Consider the following 18,987-nt stretch of genomic DNA (forward strand, 5'->3'; position numbering starts at 1 on the left):
GATTAGAGATCTCAGGGATCAGTGTTTGAACTATGAATGTGTCATTAATTTTATTAGGGACAGTATATGATTTATTGTTGAAGAATCTCATTAATACTTAAAATATGCCAGTTGCCAGGAACCATGAAGAGAAGAGTCAAAAAGTGTAACCACCTCATGAAGATAGCTCTCACCATCAGTACTGCTGACCACATATTGTCACACGAGAGCACTGATATCCTTACTAACATTATTTAACACCTTCCAGGGAGTGAGTGTTCAGCCATTAGCTACGAAGGTGCCCACTTCCTACACTGTAATACCTGAGTTTGACTCCTGGCTCCAGCCCCTGACTCAAATTTCCTGTTAATAAAGACCCTAGTATGCAGCAGTGATGGTTCCAGTAACGGCTCCTGTCACCCTTTTGGAAGACCTGGGTTGTGTTCCCAGCTCCTGGCTTTGGCCTTGGCTCACCCCCAAGATTGTAGGCATTTGAGGGAGTAAACCAGCAGATGAAAGTGTTTCTTTTTCTTTCTTTCTTTTCCTCCCTCCCTCCCTCCCTCCCTTCTTTCTTCTCAGTCTTCTCTCAAATAAACAAAAAAATTTCAAAAATCATCTAGCCCTTTCCTGAATTTTTATCTAGTTCTTAAAAGTGTACTTTGTTTTAAATATCCATCCAATAATTGAACTGGGAAAGTTATGAAGATGCCCCTCTTCAAGAAAAGCTCATTCCATTAGTAAAATGTGCTAGCTACAGGATTATAGGTGTCTAGATTGGAACAGGTGTCAATCTGATTAATCAAATAATAATATCAAGCAACTCCATGTTACTCTATTGTGATCTAAGTCAGAGGGTTTTTAAAAAATGGTAAACTACAAGATACATATGTTTCCTTTTTTTCAGCTCTAAAACAATAAACTAAGATAATAAGTAGAATTTTGCAGACTGGTTAGAATCCTTTACCTTCAAAAGAGACTTGAAAAGGAAGACTGAATGACCTTTCCATGAAAAAGTCGATCACCTACTGTTATTTGTATCTCTTCTTGGCAACTCCCTGTGAAAGGAGTGGTGAACTAAAATCAGCTTCAACTTGTGCAAATTAAAAGTAACCTTCAAGCTAAGGGGTTTTCTACACCACTCTTTACTGAGCAAAAACTTTGTGCCCCCCAAAATTAAATTACCTCCTCAAAACTGACTTCTATAATACATTGCAAATATATTGAAGTAAAATTGGAATTTCTATGTAATAATATCTTGCCCCCCAAGGTAGTATTCTTTTTTTCTGTGAGGATTGATTTCATCCTTAATGGGAATACTCCACCTAGTTCTGGAGTCCACAACCTGAGAGGGGGCCAGGAAAGCTAAAAATTATCAAAAAATGGCAGAACAATTAACGTCTCCCAAAATAACTCGATCTTTGAGGGAACTAGAACTACAATTTAAAGAAATAAATACTTGACTGCTTTACCAAACACTAAATTGAAAGAATGTGAAGCAGTCTTACCTCTTGGAAGGTGACCAATGATTTTCAATTTCTTCAGCAGAGATCAGAACAAAACAAAACATTAAGTATTGTGATGAATTGGAAGGTAGTGGCTCTGGCATTAACTCTGGTAATCACTAAAAATTGAAAGTCAGAGCGCATTACTAACAAAAAACGACCAATATCAAACAGTTACAGACCACTACTAGGTGTCTGTTCTAAAGAGTTCCATATACATATTAACCTGTTACATCCTCAAAGTGATGCTTTGAGGTCAATACTGTTATTATCTCACTTTACAGATAGGGAACCTGAAGCACTTAAGTAACGCCTGGTTCGGACAGTAAGCATCCTGCATAGCACTGTGTAGTCAAGAATTAACAAGCCAGGTGGATTTCACTTTCATTGCCAGCACTGATCTCCCAGAAAAGCCAAGAATACTCATACTGCCACAAAACATACCCATTTTTGAAATTTCACTATGGCAATGTTCACATATAACAAAAGTAGAGCCAGGCTCACTAGGCTAATCCTCCGCCTGCGGCGCCGGCACCCTGGGTTCTGTCCCAGTTGCTCCTCTTCCAGTCCAGCTCTCTGCTGTGGCCAGGGAGTGCAGTGGAGGATGGCCCAAGTGCTTGGGCTCTGCACCCCATGGGAGAGCAGGAAAAGCACCTGGCTCCTGGCTTCGGATCAGCGCTGTGCACCAGCAGCTGTGCGCAGGCCACAGCAGCCATTGGGGGAGAACCAATGGCAAAAGGAAGACCTTTCTCTCTGTCTCTCTCTCTCACTGTGCACTCTGCCTATCAAAAAAATAAAATTAAAAAAATTTTTAAAAAGTAGAAAGAGTAGTACTGACCGGGATCCCAGCCCCTAGATACCCAACTTCATCTTTCTACCTCACTTGTTTCCAGTGCCCTCAGACTTTTTATCATTTCACTATCATTACCACATTGTTCAGTAGGTGTCTCTAAAAGATAAGATTTCTCTCCCTTTTAAACATGGCCACAATGCAATCATAAGATCTTGAAAACGACTATAATTGCTTAATATCAGATATCAATATCAGATATCAATCCATGACCAAAGTGCCAATAAAATAGTTTAATATTGATGGAGAACTTGAAGTCACCTAGCACTAGGCACTTTTTTTTTTTTTTTTTGACAGGCAGAGTGGACAGTGAGAGAGAGAGAGACAGAGAGAAAGGTCTTCCTTTGCTGTTGGTTCACTCCCCCAATGTCCGTTACAGCTGCGCTGATCCGAAGCCAGGAGCCAGGTGCCTCCTCCTGGTCTCCCATGCAGGTGCAGGTACCCAAGCACTTGGGCCATCCTCCACTGCACTCCGGGGCCATTCCTGAGTCACAGCAGAGAGCGGGACTGGAAGAGGAGCAACCAGGACTAGAACCTGGCGCCCATAGGTGATGACGGCGCCGCAGGCGGAGGATTAACCAAGTAAGCCGTGGCGCCGGCCAGCACTAGGCACTTTCACGTATACTAGTTCATTTAAATGACTCCTATTTGGTTGGGACGATGGGCCTTGTTCTGGGTGGGGTTTCTGGCTCTGGCTCCCGATTCCAGCTACCTGGTAATGTGGACCCCAAAAGGCAGCGGTGATAGCTCAAATAATTGGGTTCCTGTCAGCCACGTGCGTGACCTGGCATGCCCCCCACCCCGCCCTGTCTTTGATGGCATTTGGGGAGTGAACTAGCTGAGGGGAGCGCTCTTGAAAAAAATAAATTACTGCTATTTAAATCCAAGCAGCCTCCTCTCATACACACACACACACACACACAAGTCTGCCTCCACCAGACGACTCACAGCTCCCAGCCCGCCTCCCACCTGGCCCCCAGCTCCTCCTGCCCCGTCCCCAGCCACTTCCCCGGCCGGCGCAGCCTCCAGATCCCGGAGCCGCTTTCCGGGGATCCGTTCCGGGGCCCTGGGACGCTGGCCCCACCCCGGTTGCCTAGGAGACCAGGGCCGCTTCCCTCTGGAGACAACATGGCGACGTCTGTGGGGCCGACTCCTGTGGGCACGACCCCCTTGGGGTTGACCCCCGCGGGAACCACGCCCGAGTCGGAGGTACGCCGCCCCTTTGCCCTAGCGGCCTGGGTCCCGACGCGGCAGGTGTCCTGCCGGGGGTGGTGGCCGGGGTGGGAGCAGGAACAGTTCCGGGGTCCAGCCTCAGCGCGCGGTTGTGCTTGAAATTTTAAGTGGTATCAGGTCTTGGTCCCGACAGTTCTGTAGCCACATTACCTCACAGACACATGTTTTTACCTAAGTGGAAAATATATAAAGTGATCTCACACTTTAAAATGGACCGGTCCCTGTTTGGGACTTATCCAAAAGGCATCATAGAAATGCTAACTGCTCCTTGGTAATGGATTGAATAATGTTAGAAGGCGGGGCTTGGTCTTCATGTTTTTGTGTCGTTTCTCTGAACAAATACAGTATTAAGAGAAGGCAAAGGACAGCGGCGTGAAAGCCGGCCTTGTGATTAAGCTGCTCATAGTCCACGTGCATTTAGAAAAGTCATTTAACCTCCTGGGAGCCCTGTAACCTCCTGGGTAACATAAAGAAGTGTTCTCTGTTCTCTGTAGGCGTCTCCCCAAACCAACTCTAATAAATAGGTTTTAGGTAGCCCTACTCATACACTTAATAATCTGAGATTTTAATAAAGAACAAACATATCTGCATGCCAGATAGTGCCAAAAATGTTTAGGTCTTCACGCACTGAATCTTATCTTACAGTTCCTAAAAAGTTTTCTTCCCTCTTTGGTTTATTTAAGGCTTTGAAGGTGAACAGTGCCTTAATTAACATTGCTTTGCTTGGCTCCCATGTCAGTCAGTCTAAACAGCATTCTTTGTGCAGAAGACAAGTATTAGCTGCAATTTTATAAGCAAAGAAACACACAGAGCCAGTAATTCTGTGCCTGGATCAGAGATGTGCCGTTATTCCCGGTGCAGCTCCCTCTCCTTAACTGTGTGCAGTCCACGAGGGCATGTGGAAGCTCAGATGAGCCTTTTGAAATTAGCATGCATTAAAAGTACATTGTAATGTGATAAACCAGTTAGGAAGCCAGTTACTCCCCTGTGATCTGGGGTGTAAGTAATAGCATTTCAAAGGTAGCATAGGAAATTTCCCAATTACATTGTGTTGTTTAAACACATACAAAAACTTAGAATAATGCACAGTTGTCAGTGTATACATAAACATACTTATCCAAGTAGATGTTGTCTTTCTTAGAAGACTGATAATTTGGGGTATTAATGAATTTGCACTTACATTAAAAGAAAACCGTATATATTTTAAAAATTGTAAAGATGTTTCATGATTCACAGAAAAGAGACCCTAGATGATTATCTACCACCTCAGGACTGTCAGCTTGTATATTTGCTAACTTCTTGGAGGACCAGGTATTCTCTTTGACACACAACTCATGTTATTCTCAGTATCCTGAGTTTTTTATAATAGGGAAAATCACGTTGTAATTTGGACTCACTTTTCAGTACTCATTTGCCCAAGATAACACGTTAATAATGCTGCATGGTGAAAATTCTGTTTTCCATTCTGTGAAAACAAAGTTCCTGTAGTCCATGGAGCAGACAGTTGCTCTTTAGAGCTCTGTCATTTATTAGAATGATGGGCCCTGCCTGCCACTCATTTGTGCTGACTGGGGATTTCAGAAGTTCTAGGGAAAAGACCGCAAGACCCTCTCTTGTAGTCTGTTCCCAAGGCTACAGCTTTTTAGTTAGGTGCAGAAAGGTTTTTCTCAGATCCCAATCTTTCAGAGTTGATCCCCTGGGACCTAGTCCCTTATGGGGTCATTTCTAATAAATTCTGTTTCCAAATTGACTTAGCCAGTAGACCACTAGTCAGCTGAGCCAAGCAGTACTGTAATATTTCTTTTCCTGCCGAATATATCAGAAATAAAGCATAGGCTTCCAGTAGTCTAAGGTTTCCCATTTGTTGTTTGTGGCCAAAATATAGAATAAAAATGATTAACCCAATCACATAGTAAGCATTTGAAAAACTGTGATAATGACTGTAATTATAATCATGGGTGGTCTGACGTATGCCAGGAAAGGTGGTAATCTAAACTAACATCTACTCTGTGAACAAGCAGACAGTAGATGCATAGCCAGGGAAATAATTTTGTCTGTGACATTGCATTAGTTTGGCTTGCCAGCATTATGAATTGAGCATTCCAGAGTCTTTAGTAATAAGCATCCCTTTAAAAGATAAGGCCCGACGTTTGAGAGACATTTGGTATAAATACTTAAAAACAGAGAAAATGACAAAAATCTGAAAATAAATGTTTCCTATGTATAGATGTGTAAATGAAAAGAGTTTATACATGCATACTTAGAATTCAGTGATCAATCTTCTATTGATAGTTTGTTCATAAACTGACTTTCTTAATATATTCAAAAATGTTATTTGGGAAATATAATCACTTAAGTAGTAAATAGGAGTACCTAGTTCAAGCCCCAGTTCCTTTTATTCTGATCAGTTTCCTGCCAACACACATTCTGGAAAAAGCAGGTGATGGCTCAACTACTTGAGTCCCTGCTATGCAGGTGGGAGACTCAGGATTGAATTCCAGGCTCCTAGCTATTGCCTGGCCCATCCTAGCCACTGTGGGCTGTGGGCACTTGGGGAGTGAACCGGTGGTGAAAGATCTCTTTCTTTATTCTCTCTCAGTCTCTCTCTGTTTCTCCCTCTCTCTTTCTCTCTCTCTCTCTTTCAGTCTCTTTCAAATAAAATGAAAATAATAAATTTTAAAAAGAAATATACTTCAATTCACATCAGTGTCCTAATAGAAAATGGAAATTATTATTTCCCAATTGCTTCTTCTGAATGATACCTGTTAAATTGTTATCACCTCTCTTAATATGTGACATTTACTCCGTATACTCAGGGCTTTATAAAGACAAGAGCACATCTAATCTTGAATAGAAAGCTGGTGTTACTTATCATAGAGATAGTCAATGTGTGCAGGAGACAGCAGTAGACAATTTTCTGTACACTAAATGGTTCCTACAGAGTATAGGAAACAGACTCAACTCCATCATTGGACGATTAGTGAGAAAACTTGGGCTCAAGTTGAGGAACAAAATGATTAGGTTTTTGTAATTTCAATGTCATTCAGGAAGTATTTATTGAAATTATGAATAATTCAATATGATTGAATTAATAAACACATAGTGACTACATAGTATAGTCAACCTGTAGGCTATGGGATGATGTAAATAAAAGTCTCTTAAAATATTTTTGAGAAGAAAGTGATAATGCATCTCAAAATGTTAGTATCTAGTACTAGTATTTAGCAGACACTGAGAACCTATGGCAACTACTAGCTGTGGGCTTGGCAATAGTAACAAACATTTAGGCTTATCTTGCCTCTCACCATTTGTCTCAGAGCTGCCTTGTTTTAAAAATCTTTGTCTTTCTCTGTCTTCCATATTATCCTTCAGGTAGCACAGAACAAATCATCTTCAATCTTTTGCTAATATTTAAAGTTTTAAGCCCAGCACTGTGGCATAGCGGTAAAGCCACTGCCTGCAGTGCTAGCATCCCATATGGATGCCAGTCCAAGTCATGGCTGCTCCACTTCTGATCCAGCTCTCTGCTGTGGCCTGAGAAAGCACTGGAGGGTGGCCCAAGTCATTAGGCCCCTATACCCATGTGAGAGACCTGGAGGACGCTCCTGGCTCCTGGTTGTGGATCGGCTCAGCTCTGGCTGTTGCTGCCATTCAGGGAGTGAACTAGCAGATAGAAGACCTCTCTCTCTCTCTCTCTCTCTCTCTCTCTCTCTCTCGCTGCCTCTCTGTAACTCTGCCTTTCAAGTAAATAAATAAATAAATAAATCATTTTTTAAAAAAAGTTTTATTTTACTAAAGTCTCTATTAAGTCTAGACTTAATTTTCTTTTATTTGACAGAGTTATAGACAGTGAGAGAGAGAAGGGTCTTCCTTCCATTGGTTCACTCCCCTAATGGCTGCTACGGCTGGTGCTCTGCGCCGATCCGAAGCCCGGAGCCCAGTGCTTCCTCCCGGTCTCCCATGTGGGTGCAGGGACCTAAGCACTTGGGCCATCCTCCACTGCCTTCCCGGTCTCCCATGTGGGTGCAGGGACCTAAGCACTTGGGCCATCCTCCACTGCCTTCCCGGGCCACAACATTGAGCTGGACTGGAAGAGGAGCAACCGGGACTAGTACCCCGTGCCCCAACCGGGAGTAGAACCCAGGGTGCCAGGCAACAGGCGGAGGATTAGCCAAGTGAGCCATGGCACGGGCCTAGACTTAATTTTTAATAAATGTATTTTGGGTATTTGAAATGAGGATCTAATTTTGTTTCCTTTTAGAGGTGAGTCACCAATTACATTAGCTTCATTTATTAAGCCATTGAGAAGGGACTGACTGTTGCCATCACATTTTACATATACATGGGTGTATATGAGAATGGACAAAATAATCAGGGGAAGAGATTAGAGAATACAAGAATGTACATATGTGTATCATATATATGATATGTATATACGTAATTTTTGTTCTCAGATTTTATGTATATATACACATGTGCACATATACAAGAGGTCTTCAGAAAGTTCATGGAAATGAATATTATAAAAAAAAAGTTTGGATTTCAAAAAATTTTTGCACCAAAATAAATATCTTTGAATTCCAGTTTCCATGAACTCTTTAAAGTCCCCTTGTTTATGTTTACAAAACAACTTTTTGGAACCTTTATTGTCCATCGACAACCTTCTCCATTCTTGTGTCAATATCATACCATTTTATATTCAGCTTTAAAATGTAATTTGGAAAGATTCCTCTAGGAAGTTTTCTTTCCTATTATGTTTATAACCAAATCAATTTTCCCATTTCCATTTCTAATTAATGTCTTATAGAAAGAAAAGCATTTGACTTTTTTCCCCCAGGTATTTAATTATTTATTTGAAAGGCAAAGTTTCAGAGAGAGAGGGAGAGACAGAAAGAGATCTTCCATCTGCTGGTTCACTTCCTAAATGGCTACAACGGCCAGGACTGTGCCAGACCAAAGCCAAAAGCTTCATCTGAGTTTCAGGATCTTGGGCCATCCTCTGCTTCTTTTCCAGGTGCGTTAGCAGGGAGCAAGATTGGAAGTGCAACAACTGAGACGCAAACCAGTGCCCATGTGGAATGTGGGGATCTCGTGTTGAAACTCAACTGGCTACATCACAATGCCAGCCCCAGTAACTGGCTTTTATATATTTATGTTATGCTCATATAAATCATCTTGCCAATTTTTTTTTTAACTGAAGTAATGTTAGTACACTGTCAGGTTTCTTAGGTATGCAATCATACAGTCTTCAAATAAAGATTGTTTATTTCCTCATGTTTAATATTTAAGCCAAATATTTAATTTCCTTATTCTATTAGAACCTCTATAGTGGGTTGAATTGCAATAATGTTGCTAGTCAGAATCCCTTTATACTTCCTGGTTTTCATAAAAATGACTTTAGTATTTCACCATCACCATCCATGATAATTGCTATTGATTTTGGCAAATAATCTTCCTCATGTTTAAAATATTTTTCTATTTGCATTTCACAGAGAGCTTTTCTGCTGGATCTATAAAGTGCTTGTTTATTATTTATTTATATAATCATAATTTGTGTAATTTAATTTGACATAAAATTGTGTTAGAGCTGTTAATGATGATCCAGCCTTGAATCTCTCAAATTAATCCTATTAACGATAAGCTTATTATTCTTTTAGTACATTGCCTGATAAAATTTTCTAGGATCTATTTTAATTACAATTTTTACATCTGAATTTATTAGTAATTAGTAATAAATTTGGTCAGTTTAGGGGTTTGTGTGTAGACTATATGGACTTCTTAAAAACTAAACTCTATAGTAATTATTAGACTAGTGCAGAATTTATGTGGTTTTAACTATTAGACAGAAATTCATCTGACATGTTTGTAAAAAGTAAACTTCCAGTTGAGTTCATGTTTGGTCAAGTTCAGTTTCTCCTGTTTGATAACTTACATTTTCCCAGGAAATCATTAATTTCTTTGACATTTTCAAATGCATTTATACTTAATGTGTCATGTACTTATTTTCTTTATTCCTTATTCATATTAGCCAAGGTTCGCTTATTTTGCTCATTAAATCATCACTTCTTGCTTTTATTTTATTATTATTTCATTTATTTCCTTCCTTTTCTTGTCCTTTTTTCTTAATTGGCTCCATAGCAAGACTCACTTTGGGCACGAAGATTTAAGGAGAATTCCTATAATCCAGACAAATTACAATTTAATGCAATACCTTAAAAATGAACATCAATACAAAAATCCATGGTGGATCAAAATTTTAAATAAAGACAGGATCAGTGTTACTGATTTTCCTTTTTACCTCAGGCTGCAACATAACTCAATACAGCACTGCATCTTAATTCATTTATTTTCAGGCTTGATAAAAGCCTTTCGAAATCTGGACTTTCTACACCAGGCTGAATTTCTCTGTGACTAGGAAAGCCCTCTTTGTAATCTTTGGTGAAATCTGTTACTTTTTGAAATAAGCATTTCTTAAGAATCTTTTTTTATATAAAGCACTGTAGATACAAAGCTGCCTCTGAAATCTCACATTCTAGAAAAAAATCATATCCGGGGGTACTTCTAAAACGTTTGTGTGAAAATGAAATTAAAAGATAATGTGCATTTTTAATGATGTTTTTGAGGACTCCTTGGACAAATGTGGGAAGTTTATGTGGCATTAGAGGGGAGAAAATTAAAGGCAAGATGATCTGACAAATAATACCAGGTTTACAATTTATTGCTCTTGGAATAGCTGCTCAAATCCACCAGGTGGTGGAATAAAATGAGTTTGCAGTGCAGTTTAGCTTACATATTTTCCTAGTTGGAGATGTAATTTTACAGAGAAAGCCATAATTACATATCCCTTTTTTTAATTTTACTGATGAATTTTCTATTACAATTTTTACAAATCAGAATGTACTTGTTGAAAGAGTAAAGATTTTTGGCCACCTAGTATTCTTTCTAATGCAAAGCAACACAAAAACAAAGAGATCTCCTTAACAATGGGTCCAGTAATACAATATAAGACAAAAGAAAAACACCCAGGTGATCATCTTAAGCTTGCACTGCTTCAGTAAAAAAATGAGGCGCTAATATTAGGCATGTTAGCAAGACTTATTCTTATCCAAGAGGTTATGATAATTGTATTCTCTTTCATATAATTCTTGTGTGACCTACTTTTCCCTATCCAGAGATTTTTCAAATCAAATAAATTGATCTGAATGTCTTTGTAATTCGCTTTTCATGTGTATCTTTATTCATTATTAATAATGACAGCAATCTTGTGTGTATTAAAACATATTAAATGATTTTTAATATGAATCCAAATTTAGGTTAAAACGACTTGCCTTAAGTCATAAAATTAATCAGTAGTCAAACCACTGTGAGATCTGAGGCTTCTATAAGATCTGCCTTCATCGTGCTCTACCATCTAAAAATGTCACCATGTGATGAGAATGAATTCAGACCACCCGTTAGCAACCTGTGTTGACATATCAGGATCTTCAGAATTTTGAAAAGAAGTAAAAGATGGAATGATTGTCTCTAAGGAATTTACAATCTAATGGAATTGACAGTATAGAAATAATCGTATGTTACCGCTAACAAAAAAATGTATATAACCAAAAGACACTTAAACAAATGTGTTGTCCATATATTGTGGAACAAAATACTAACTTATGTAAAGACTGAGTGCAATTAATTCAATTTACAAGTATTTTAAAGCCTACTAGTTGCAAGAAATTAAATTAAGTACTACAACATTTTTTCCTAATGAATTTATAATTTAATAGTGTGACCTAGTTTAGTTTAACTTACTCATCCTACAGTACAAATATGGCTATTTCTATAGTGTATTTTATTTCTAAACTAGGCTTTTAAAAATAAAAATATAATAATATTATATGGTGGATATTATGTCAATGAAGTATTAGGTTTTCTGTTTTTCTGATCTTGAAAAAGAGTAAGGAAAATTTGGAACACGTTATGGTCAACTATCACAAACAATACGCTTGATGTTCTTATTTATTGGAACCCATTCACCTGGAAGACTCAATAATTATTTATTGAATTGAAAAACATTTGACTGCTTGTGTTCCCAAATCCTACAATCCTTGATTTTTGTGTAGTTCTTAGTATCCCCTTCCATATTCCATTCACAGCTGTTCTCTTCATGCTCTGGATTAGGACAATCTCATCCATTCTTGCACTTGCAGTTGAGTCCTAAATCAGCATCTTTAAGCTTGAGTTTTCTGACTTCAGCATTTCTAACTGACCTCTAAACATCTCTTCTTTGCTATCTGCAGTTTGTCTTAAACTCTACCACTGAAATAAAACTCGCCATCTTGCCTTTGTGAAACTAGCATCACCTTCCAGCCCTGTTTCTCTTGGTGTAACAGAGGTGTCATGTACAGTTGTGCAGGTTATGCTCTGAAGAGTACCTGCACAATATCTTGTACTTTGTGAGCACCCAGTAAGTAATGTTGAATCATCAAATTCTTCTACAATTTGCTTAGAATGCCCACTTCCTACCTAAGTTCAGTTAGCCCCATGGTCATATCACGGTGAACTGTGAACTGCTTGACATTTCCAGAACATGTCCCTAACGGTTCTGTCTTGGTTACAGTAGTGTTACAGATTCATTCACCTGGAGCATTGGCCATATTGATCCTGAACACCCATTTCTGGACCTCCTCTTTAAATTTTCTTTGTCCTATCCTTGTCCTTGTCCCTCCTTTTAGAATGAAAGCCACATTTATTGTGCCACTCCTACCATGTTCTCTTTTTTTAATTTTAAAGACAATTTTGTTTATTGCTCTCACTAGATACTAAGTTTCTGGAGGTTAGCAAGGATCTCCTGCTTGTCTTTACCTCCTCTTAAGTCCCAAGTTCAAGGATGAATATGTAGATATTCAATAAATAGTTGTAGAATTGAAAACCATCACCCACTTCCCATATACTCCAAAAATAGATCTACCAGCCACTTGTATTTTCAGAGGAAAGGTACCATTACTTAAAAGTGGAAAAGAGACATGCTTATCTAAGAGACTATTGTTTTTAATTTTTTCCTGACAACAACTAGACCACAAGAAAAACAAACTTGGGGGCCGCTGCTATGGCATAATGGGTTAAAGTGCTGCCTGCAACACTTACATCCCATGTGGATGCTAGTTTGAGTCTAGGCAGCTCCACTTCCCATCTAGCTCCCCGCTAATGTGCCTGGTAAAGCAGTGGAAGGTGGACCAAGTACTTGGACCCCTGCTACCCATGTGGGAGACCCAGATGAAGTTCTGGTTCCTGGCTTTGGCCTGTCCCAGCCTTGGCTGTTGCAGCCATTTGGGGAGTGAACCAGCAGATAAGATTCTCTCTTTCTCTCTCTCTCTAGCCATGCCTTTTAAATAAATAAGATAAATCTTAAAAAAAAAAAAGAAAATTTGGTATCATTGTTTTTAATAAGTAAAACATGATTAAAATAACTCATGCCACTTTTTTTTTCTAGAGAGATGATGAATTCCAGGAGCATGAGAAGATTCTGTCTCCAGATTTTCTTTCAGTTGCTCAAATCACTGATTTGCTAACTGAGGACGCAGCTGGAGTTCAAGCGTAAGCACATCAATATTACAATCAAATATAGGACAGTTGTAGTTCTGCACCTATAAGTCAATATGATATATTAATACATATTTTAAGCTTTTTAACATTTTTTATTGTGTATGAAATATATCAAGACTCTGGAACACAGTATTCTCAAATAACTGACTTTTTGCTCTGTTTAACAGTCTTCTTTGTGGAAAAAATACATTGCAAACAAGCTTGTTAATACCAACCAAGAGTAGGGACGTATTGTTAAAAGCAACGTCTAGCAAATGCTGTGTTCTGTTTCATTTCTCTTTCATTCATAAACCTGTCAATATGCACACGAACTTAATGGGCTTACATCCCTTCCTAAGAAGGGTGAGTAATGGTTTTGATATTAATAGTGAATACATTTTGTTTTTCTGTAAATTCTGAATATTAGTCATCTTCCTGTGATTTTTATCAGAAATTTAGCTATCCTGTGCATGTTCACTGCTTAAAAATGCTCGTGTAACTGAATTTATAGGCAATAACTCTTAACACATGTACAGTAGATCATTTACCTATAACTCTATGGTTAGATACTTAAACCAACCCAATTTCCTGAAAGATGTTTGTAGTAATCAGCCATTTGAAAAATTCTCACTTTAAAATGAGAGCCTAAGTGGACCTAAGTGGAGAGTGGGGATGATGTGAGGTTCTGAACCACGGCATCCTGGTGTCTGGTCTCTGGGGGCCAGCCCCTGGGACACACTGAGGGTGCTGTGGGAATTCTGACTGTTGGTGAAAAGTGTTAAGTAAAATGCAGTCATTGTGTTACTAATACTGATTATTTATATCTTTATGTAAAATATAATTCTACATTTTCAGGTCACCTTAAACGCTAAATTTATCACAATGCAAAACAATAGGTACTGAATAATAAACAAAATAATACAGTGCAAGTAACAGATATATAGTACACTTCACAATGTATTTGTACCAAGTATTAAGTAAAATATGTCATATTAAATACAAATAATATTTTACTTGTATATATCACATTGTGAGTTGTGCTGTGTTTCATTCTTTGTGTGATTTTTAAAAATTGCTGGGTCTCTTTTGTTGTTAAATACCTAAATCATGAAAATATTCTCAATTTTCAGAAGGTAAGGTCTAGGACAAAGTACCTGATAAAAAAAAGGAGATACAGAAGTTAGCACTATGCAAACAGCCATGTTCTGTAGTAGACTTCTTTTTTAAAAAAATTTTTTTAATTTATTTGACAGATAGAGTTAGACAGTGAGAGAGAGAGACAGAGAGAAAGGTCTTCCTTCCATTGGTTCACCCCCCAAATGGCCACTATGGCCAGAGCTACACCGATCCGAAGCCAGGAGCCAGCCACTTCTCCTGGTCTCCCATGCGGGTGCAGGGGCCCAAGCACTTGGGCCATCCTCCACTGCCTTCCCGGGCCACAGCAGAGAGCTGGACTGGAAGAAGAGCAACAGGGACTAGAACCCGGTGCCCATATGGGATGTCGGCGCTGCAGGCAGATGATTAACCAAGTGAGCCACAGCGCCAGCCCCTATAGCAGACTTCTTATTCTGTCTCATTGATATGGAAATCACATGAAGTAACCTCAGATTTTAGAACATCATTCTAAATAAAATATCTGTTATATTAAGAATAATTTCTTTGTAAAATAGTGTTCTGCATGTTCTTTATTTGATTTTTGGTAATAGTAATACCAAAATATTTGTAATCAACCATTCACTTTTGATTTAAAATTTAAAATTAAAAATATTATTATAAAAAGAATTATATACTTTTCAAAACAGTAATTTAGTTATCCTGTCAGAACTCAATACATTTTCCTACTTTTAAAAATTAAAAACTGACCTCCATGAAAGCAGCCAACCACATGAAACATTAAATTATTGTTAGAGCATATTTCTGGAATATACTTTAAAAACAGTTAAATGTCTCGATACGTTTCTTATGATCTCTCAACTGTTATCAAAAATAAATATTTTAATGTGACCCTGATTTTATTAACAGATCCACCCAAATCTTCTTTTTAAAAAGATAGGAACCAAATTGAAAATAACTACATAAACACAGAAATAATACTGAGACATCTTTTAGTAACCTTTCTATACCTGGGTCTCCATGAGCTGTTGTTTAACTTTTGCCTTAAGATGTATTTCTGCATGTCATCATATGTAAGTAAAAGGAACTCCACTTTCAAAACCATGTAACAAGAATATAGTATTCTCACTAGAGTTCTTGTTGAAACAAAGTAGATAGTTACATCACCTATCACTATAGCAAAACTTCTGAGAACACAATTAAGCATCTTCCTCATTCTCTCACACTAAAACACAGCCATCTGGCTGCCCACCCCTGTTCTATTCTCTTATACCCAGAGAAAAGGTTTGCAAATTTGTCAGTAAAATATAAGGAAATTTTGCATTCTAACTGCAGCAGTATCTTGCTCTAAATGCCTTCTTGCATTATCTTCATGTGGAGTAAAATGACTGAAAAAGGGTAGAAATGATAAATACTTAGCCTTCAGTTCAAGTTAAAGGGGAAGATTCAAATGGTACTAGGGAGAGTGGTAGAGGGAGCATGGAGGAGAGCAAAGGTGGAGGGGGATCAAAAAGATTTTCCCCAAATATTCCTAGGCAATAAGCAGCTAATGGACAAATGGAAGCTAACAGCAAAGAATATATGGAAATATTCAGGTCAAATATTAAACTGCAAAAAATACTATACAGATGGCAGATGGAGAGTACACTTAGAAGGAAAATTAACTGCTAGAAATAAAACAAAGTGTGAGGCAAAATCTGATCATTAAAAAGGACATCAATTCTACAATATAAGAGTAAAGAAGAGGCAAAAATATGTAACTAAGCTTTTAGAACTAAGGAAAGAACTAAGATTAAAGAATAAAAGTCATGGCTGGTGCCGTGGCTCACTTGGCTAATCCTCTGCCCGTGGCGTCGGCACCCCGGGTTCTAGTCCCAGTTGGGGCACCGGGTACTAGTCCCGGTTGCTCCTCTTCCAGTCCAGCTCTCTGCTGTGGCCCAGGAGGGCAGTGGAGGATGGCACAAGTGCTTGGGTCCCTGCACCTGCATGGGAGACCAGGAGAAGCACCTGGCTCCTGGCTTCAGATCGGCACAGCGCTGGATGTGGCTGCCATTAGGGGAGTGAACAAAAGGAAGGAAGACCTTTCTCTCTGTCTCTCTTTCTCACTGTCTAACTCTGCCTGTCAAAAAAATAAAAAATAAAAATAAAAGAGTAAAAATCATGTTGAACTTAGTTTTCTGAAAATCAAGTCAGTAATGTGGAAGATAAATTTTAGAAAACTTTAAAAATGCAGATTGAAGTAATTACTAGATATTAGAACATATATCTGGCATAATGAATCAGAAAGCAATTTAACCTTCAAAAAGAAAGGTTTGTTTTTAATATTTTAGTAGAATAAAATTTTATGTGTTATCTTATCTCTGGGATAAATCAAGTCACCTATTTAGGAAAATAATCAAAGAAGCCTGAATCTGCCTTAGAAATGTTAGATAGCAGTACTCAGTAGAGCAACAGGTCACCAAAATGTAGGAGTCAAAGACTGATTCCAAAATAAAATACTAATTTGTGTTACGGTTTAGCTGTGGTGACAAGAAGACCTTATAACATGAGGACACTTCAAAAAAATCCCTAGGAAAATACAATTAGATGATGTATTTATATTTGGTGCAGAAAGTTTTGAAATTTGTGCACATGTTGAGTCTTCAAAGAGTTTATGTAAAATGCAAATAATAAAACTGCATGGATTTCAAATTTTTTGTGCCAAAATAAATGTATCTTTTAATTCCATTTCTATGAACTTTTTGAAGTACCCTTATATATACAAAAATTCAGAAAATATAGGATCCAAGGATCTTATTGAACAACCTACCTTATAGTATATCTGAAAGATGAATCAGTTCATTTTTTAATTCAAAACAACAGAACTGCCAATGATAAACTGTTACATAAAAAGCGTGGCGGTTATCATGAGATTCATTTAAAATTCAAGTCTAATAAGGTAGTAACAGACTGAAATAATTACTTTAGTGCATGTCAACAAAAACAGGTGTGCAAATGAGAAAAAAGTAGTTAATTTCCTCCTCTCACCTAAATAAAATTGAATTTCAGGTAGCAAAAGGTTTTTTAAAAGTATCATGAATACAGAATATCACTATTGCCCAGTATACACACAAAAAAATTCTTATAAATGCATAAAAAAGAAAAGCATCCAATAAAAATTAAAAAAAAAAAAAAGAAATCTTGGGAATGGGCATTTGGCATGACAATTGGTATACCTCCATTCCATATCAGATTACCTGTGGTTGGGTCCTGGCTCCAACTCTTGACTCAAGCTTCCTGCTAATGCATACCTGGAGGCAGTGATGATGGTCCAAGTAGTTGAGTCCCTGCTGCCCCTGTTGTAAGAGTCCTAGATTGAGTTCCCAGCTCCTGACTTTGGCCTAGCCTAATCCTGGCTTTGCTGGCAAGGATAGGAGCTCTCTGCCACTGTCCTTTCCCTCTCTCTCCCTCTCTCTCCCACCCTCTCTCTCTCTCTCTCCCCTCCCCCACCTCTCAGACTAAAAAAAGAGAAGAAATTATAAAAAAAAAAAAAAACCACCAAAATCCAGTCTGACAAGCAAAGAAATACACAAGATGGTAAATTTTCTATTAGATTAATAGATATTAAAATTACGGACAAAATCCAAATGAGATTAGAGTATAAGAATGGTCCTTTTCATATGGAATTGATCTCTCTGTACTCTAGGTTTGTAGGTAAGGGAAGACACTGAAACCATTTGGGAAGATATGTTCTATTTTCAGCTTTATTTAGAGTGCTTTCTCACTGATAAAACTGGACAATGCATGAAGACTTTCCACATCTATTCCCCTGTTGAATACTAATCTTTTTTTAAAATTTATATTGATTGCAAACTTTTTCCCATCCTGCAGCTTTTCTTTTCAATTTTCGTTGTCTTTGGTCACTCAGAAGTTTTTTGTCTGTTTTTTTTAAGATAGAACAATGTGTTTATCTTTTTCTTTATGATTTGTATTTTGGTGTGATGGTTCAGAAATTTTGGTCCACCCAAACATATATGTTTGTATATTAAAAGTATATAATATTCACTATTGATATTTAGATTTTTAATCCATTTGAACTTTATTTTAATGTATTAGGTGAGGTACTATTTTGTGTTTCCAGTGCCATTTTTAAAGAGTCCATGGGTCCTTCACTGATTTGAAATACTACCTCTGTCATACACCACGTTCCCATATACGTTATCTGCTGAGTTGTATGCTTGACAAGATGTACCAAGGCGGATAGTCATGTAATCACATAATGAACTGATCATGTTGACTTAAAAGATAAGTGCACACATTCACACATATGAGAATACTTCAAAAAGCTCTTGGAAAATTAAGAGTCATTTATTTTGATGCAAAAAATTAAAATCCATTCATAGTTTTTTTATAATAGTTCCTGTGAGCTTTTTGAAGGCCTCTCCTCTTGCATGCACATAAATAATATGTGTAAAATACCACATAGCATGAAATTCAGAGGTAGGTTCACTTCACAATTGGTTGAGTCAAAGCCTGAATAGCATTATCAAGAGATGAGGCTTAATCTCAGGTTTGATTTTTCTTGTGATTAGAAGATGGCTTCCAGTAACACTTAAAGCTACTATTTACTTTAAAAATTTTTGCTCAACAGAATGAAAGAATCTTCATTCTTAGTTCCGAATTATTATGAACAATTTACGAGAGTGCCTAACTCAGGACAATTAATATTGTAGAGCAATACCACATACTGAATGGAATGAT

General features: G+C 37.8%; 1 protein-coding gene across 3 annotated transcripts in view; it reads left to right on the plus strand.

Annotated features, from left to right (window-relative positions):
* Positions 1–3,454: 3,454 nt before the first annotated feature.
* CABCOCO1 (ciliary associated calcium binding coiled-coil 1) overlaps positions 3,455–18,987 on the plus strand; it is a 114,535-nt gene continuing 99,002 nt past the window's right edge. For all 3 annotated transcript variants that reach the window (XM_062214683.1, XM_062214682.1, XM_062214684.1), the window contains exons 1-2: positions 3,455–3,540; positions 13,043–13,146. In XM_062214683.1, the coding sequence (XP_062070667.1) occupies positions 3,460–3,540; positions 13,043–13,146 (185 nt within the window). In that variant the 5' untranslated portion in view covers positions 3,455–3,459. The remainder of the gene's footprint in view (positions 3,541–13,042; positions 13,147–18,987) is intronic.

This window comes from Lepus europaeus, chromosome 17, assembly GCF_033115175.1.
Source record: "Lepus europaeus isolate LE1 chromosome 17, mLepTim1.pri, whole genome shotgun sequence".
Lineage (NCBI taxonomy): Eukaryota > Metazoa > Chordata > Mammalia > Lagomorpha > Leporidae > Lepus > Lepus europaeus.